Source organism: Seriola lalandi, unplaced genomic scaffold (assembly GCF_002814215.2).
Source record: "Seriola lalandi dorsalis isolate HSWRI2012SDOR001 ecotype SW California unplaced genomic scaffold, Sedor1 jcf7180002054402, whole genome shotgun sequence".
Classification (NCBI taxonomy): domain Eukaryota; kingdom Metazoa; phylum Chordata; class Actinopteri; order Carangiformes; family Carangidae; genus Seriola; species Seriola lalandi.
Genome location: NW_019524955.1, coordinates 761,738 through 765,947, shown reverse-complemented (window position 1 = coordinate 765,947; position 4,210 = coordinate 761,738). Strand labels below are relative to the sequence as shown.

Sequence of the window (4,210 nt, the reverse complement as noted above, 5' to 3'; positions counted from 1 at the left end):
GGGGGGGGGGGGGGGGGGGGGCAGGTTATAGCCACTACTATTTTCATGCAAAGCTTTTCATTGCAGGGTTTCAATCACATTTGATCCACTGTCATTGTTCTGAGTGAACCTCCAGATTCCCTTTTCATCCCTCACTGGTTGCTAAAATGATACAGCAGTCAGCACCTCACAGGTATATTTTCCTTTATTTTTGCCAAACTGAAACAAATAGGCCTGCAGAATCCACATGCTATGGACTGCCATTATGAATTGCATTTGATTTATGTTACACATACATTTTTCTAATAAAGAAATTCTCATACTTTGGCTGCTCACTTAAAAGAAGAAGACAGACTGAAATATTATTTTTAGTATAATGCTGGTTTATAAAAATGCAGTGTGTCGACTGATCTCCTGCTCCCTTCAATCACTTCAACAGAATCCTGATGATTTCTTCATTCCTCGAGTAACTAAGGGGTCGCATTTCAGTGTTCCACGAACCACACTTTCAAACAAATCCTATTTTTATGCACTGTCTTATGATGTGATAACATCCTAATGTTACCTTTGGGGCAATGTGACAGACATGGAGGCTCCTCTGAGAAAGCTACAGCTTTGAACATGAAATACCAATAGAGCTTCAAAGCTGTGAGTGTTACCACAGAGGCATCATTATTAAGACCAATTATATCAGAGTTCACTAGACTGGTCTGACTTATGCTCAAGCTTGCACCATTTGACATTAAATTTACGGAAATGTCAATCCAGGCCAGATATCTGTGATAAAGAGTGTTCTGCCAAAAGCTTTAGTCACCAAAAAAAGTCTTGACATGAAAAATCAGAAAAATACAGTAACAAATTAACTCAATGAGGATTGGTGTCATGGCTGCACATTCTTACCACATATATATTTTCATCAGAGCTCAACTATAATGTCACTTTCCATATTGCGTATTTAAACCACATACACTACATCTACTTAATCAAACACTGTCTAAAATCAATGCAGACTTGTAGTATGAAAATCTAACGATTGTCATATTCTGAAGGTGGTAGAGCCCCCTCCTTATGAATGTGGTTCAAAGTTGTTTGCATATGCAAATTACACAAACACTTCCTTCTCTTTGTAATAAGGAAACATTTAAAGGCTGAACCTGTCAGTAATGAGTGCCACTGCTCTTCAGTAGCTCAGCTGGACTGTCATCTCACCATGTTTTTCCAATGGAAACTGGTCATATTGATACTTGCACTGAGTCTTCAGGGTCAAGGTAAGAAGTGTTTTTACATATAGTATTCCATCCAGGTTGTTATAGAAAATGCATTAGACTACAGTACATGAGGAACTATATACCGCACTGTGGGATATATGATGCATGAGATGGATTTGTATATTTTAATTTAATTTAAGTCTCTTTGGTCAGTTTAGGCATATGTATTAAGGACATCAATAACATCAATGTTCATCGATTAATTTCTCTCTAGCTCGTGCAGGAAAAATCTCTGGAGGCCACGAGGCTGTCCCTCATAGCAGGCCATACATGGTGATTGTGGAGCAACACATGGAGGATGGTAAACCAAAATACTGCGATGGATTCCTTCTGAATGAGGATTTTGTGATGACAGCAGCCCACTGCCAAGCAAAGTCAGTTTTACACACTTTATGTTGAAGTACTGAGAATTCTGGTTCCCATGATGAGATTTCTTAACCCACCAACAACCTAGACTCATGTATTGAGATTGGCAGATATATTTCATGACAGCTCTGTGAACTGTGACAAAAATTTAAGTCTCTAAATATTTGAATTTTTGTGTAAACAATGCTCTGTCCAAGTAACTAATCTATTTACTCCCATATAACTTTTTTACCTTAAATTTTGTCAGGTCCTACACAGTCCATCTAGGAGTTCACAACTTCCAAGACAATAAAGAAGTACAGCGTATATCTGTGGAAAAAGCATTTCCACATAAAGACTACGATGCTGTTAATCATAAAAATGACATGATGCTTCTTAAGGTAAGAAAATCCTCAAAGTTAAAAGTCTAATTTTGTTATTTCAAGATTTCTCTGTGTTTCTTATTATGTAATTTGCAAATGCTCAGTTGAATGCATTAATGAAATGGATGCCCAAAGTACTGTATGCATTCACATCACTGAACAATAGCTAAACAGGTGAGTACTGGAGAAATGTGAATTGATATTTCAGCTTCATATTTGTATTATTTTTTCTATCTCTCCCTGTTCCTTAAGTTGAAGTCCAAGGCAAATCTCAACAAAAATGTGAAACCCATTGCTCTTGCAAACAAAGATGATGGCTCTCTGCCTAAATCATGTATAGTGTCCGGCTGGGGAAGAAGCGACAGCAGTAAATTTATGTCTGTAAAGCTCATGGAAGTCAATGTAACACTCATTGACAATGAGATGTGTGTCCAGAATAATTTGTACTGCTCTGATGGAGCCGCTGGGCCGGAGAAGGTATGTATATTTATGAAACATAACATGTACAAACACACTTTGCCTCAATAACTGTGATTTAATTGTCACTACAAACTGTGTATGTACTTCCAGGGAGACTCTGGTGGTCCATTGGTCTGCGAGGATGGAAAGGCGTTCGGGGTGGTGTCCCACAAATACCATTCAGCGGCAGATGGACTGCCTATAAACTGCTATACAAAGATACCTGAGAACATGAGCTGGATCAATTTGGCTGTGAAAACTGCATGAAAAATACCTAATGCATGTAACACATGATTGATCAGAGCACAATATTTGAATTTCATTTGTATTTCAGGTTTTTGTAGGTATGTAACACTGCAGAACTGAAGTGCTAAAGATTGAAATGCTAGTAATGCCACTGATTCCAAGTCTGTACCTGCTTGCTTTACACAGATTTAATCAAAATATGCTTTGATGATAGCAAATGATTCAAGCCTTTATATGGAAATCTTACACAGTAAAAATATATGATACACGTATGTCTGCACTTCTCTGTTTGAACAAGAATTAAACCAACAAAAAAGACAACACTGCCTCCTTGTGAACAAAGTGTATTGATGCAACAACAAGAGGTTCACTGTTCATTTGTTGAAGTCAGAGCTGAAAGTCTCCTCTTTGTTCTCATCTATAAGCTGTAAACCTAATCAAGTCTCTGCTTGTTGTTTAACAAGCCAGCACATTTTATGTCCAATTTTGAGATTACGTAGGCATTTCTAAAAAGGCAACATTCCTTTACTAACATACCAAATGTTGGCTAAATGGATTCTACATGACCAGCTCATTTATATTTTATGTCATTTGATATTCCAGTAACCTCTCAAACTATCACATGGGGGAAAATTTAAAATGTATACCTTAAGGGGGGGTCAAGAGTTATTTTGTACAGCAAACTGAAATGACTTTTAATAACTTGGAATAATATTATAAAAATAATACTACACTACATGAAGTCTATGAACAAAAATTGGGACAGACATTTTAAAGAAATTTTATATTTAAAACATGCAAGATAAAGCATGTTTATTCAAACTGAATATGATGATAACATGACAAAAATAATAAATCATGGTAAACTGCCAGAATGCTTGTGTTGAGGACAGAATAAACCTGCTGCTGTGATGTTTCTCATCTGTGTTACATCAAATTTATAGGTTACAGATCAAAAGAAAGAGATTCTCTTTAGGTCTGGATTATCCCCATAATTCTATGGTCAGTCTTTCCATATCCAAACTGCTTCCACCACATCAGACAAAGAATCCCTGACTTTTAGGTGTGGTCTTTCTTAGGGAAGAAAGTTTTTCCTTTATAATAAATTTGAAAAAGTTTCAAAAATTCTATTTTTGCCTTGAACATATGGGGTATAAAGTGTGGTTAAGTGTATTTTGACATGAGGCTTCATTATATTAGTATATTATATAATACAACACTGTCTAAAGAACTTGTAGTATGAAAATCTAACTATTGTCATGCTCTGGATGTGATAGAGGCTCCTCCTTATGAATTTGGTTCAAAGCCAAATTGATTGCACATTCAAGCTACACAAACACTTCCTACTTTGAATTTAAAGGTTGAACTTGTCAGTGATGTGTGCAACTGTTCTTCAGTAGTTCAGCTGAACTGATGTCACCATGCTCACCATGTTTTCCCACTGTAAATTGGTCATATTGATACTTGCACTGACTCCTGACTATCAAGGTAAGTCACATATTTATATGCATTTTTATACACACATATACT

At 36.4% G+C, this 4,210-nt stretch overlaps 1 protein-coding gene across 1 annotated transcript; it reads left to right on the top strand.

Moving 5' to 3' along the window:
* The first annotated feature begins 1,111 nt into the window (after nucleotides 1-1,111).
* Nucleotides 1,112-3,001, top strand: LOC111657487 (granzyme B(G,H)-like). The gene is made up of 5 exons (XM_023409676.2): nucleotides 1,112-1,247; nucleotides 1,462-1,621; nucleotides 1,861-1,993; nucleotides 2,228-2,452; nucleotides 2,546-3,001. The coding sequence occupies exons 1-5, from the start codon at nucleotides 1,190-1,192 to the stop codon at nucleotides 2,699-2,701; spliced, it is 732 nt and encodes a 243-aa protein (XP_023265444.1). The 5' UTR covers nucleotides 1,112-1,189; the 3' UTR covers nucleotides 2,702-3,001.
* The last annotated feature ends 1,209 nt before the right edge of the window (nucleotides 3,002-4,210 follow it).

Bases quoted from the DNA above. Each gene is read 5' to 3' on its own strand.
- LOC111657487 (XM_023409676.2), top strand. From the start codon at position 1,190: ATGTTTTTCCAATGGAAACTGGTCATATTGATACTTGCACTGAGTCTT. The intron at 1,622-1,860 runs GTCAGTTTTACA...AAATTTTGTCAG, and splicing joins GCAGCCCACTGCCAAGCAAA to GTCCTACACAGTCCATCTAG. The intron at 2,453-2,545 runs GTATGTATATTT...ATGTACTTCCAG, and splicing joins GAGCCGCTGGGCCGGAGAAG to GGAGACTCTGGTGGTCCATT.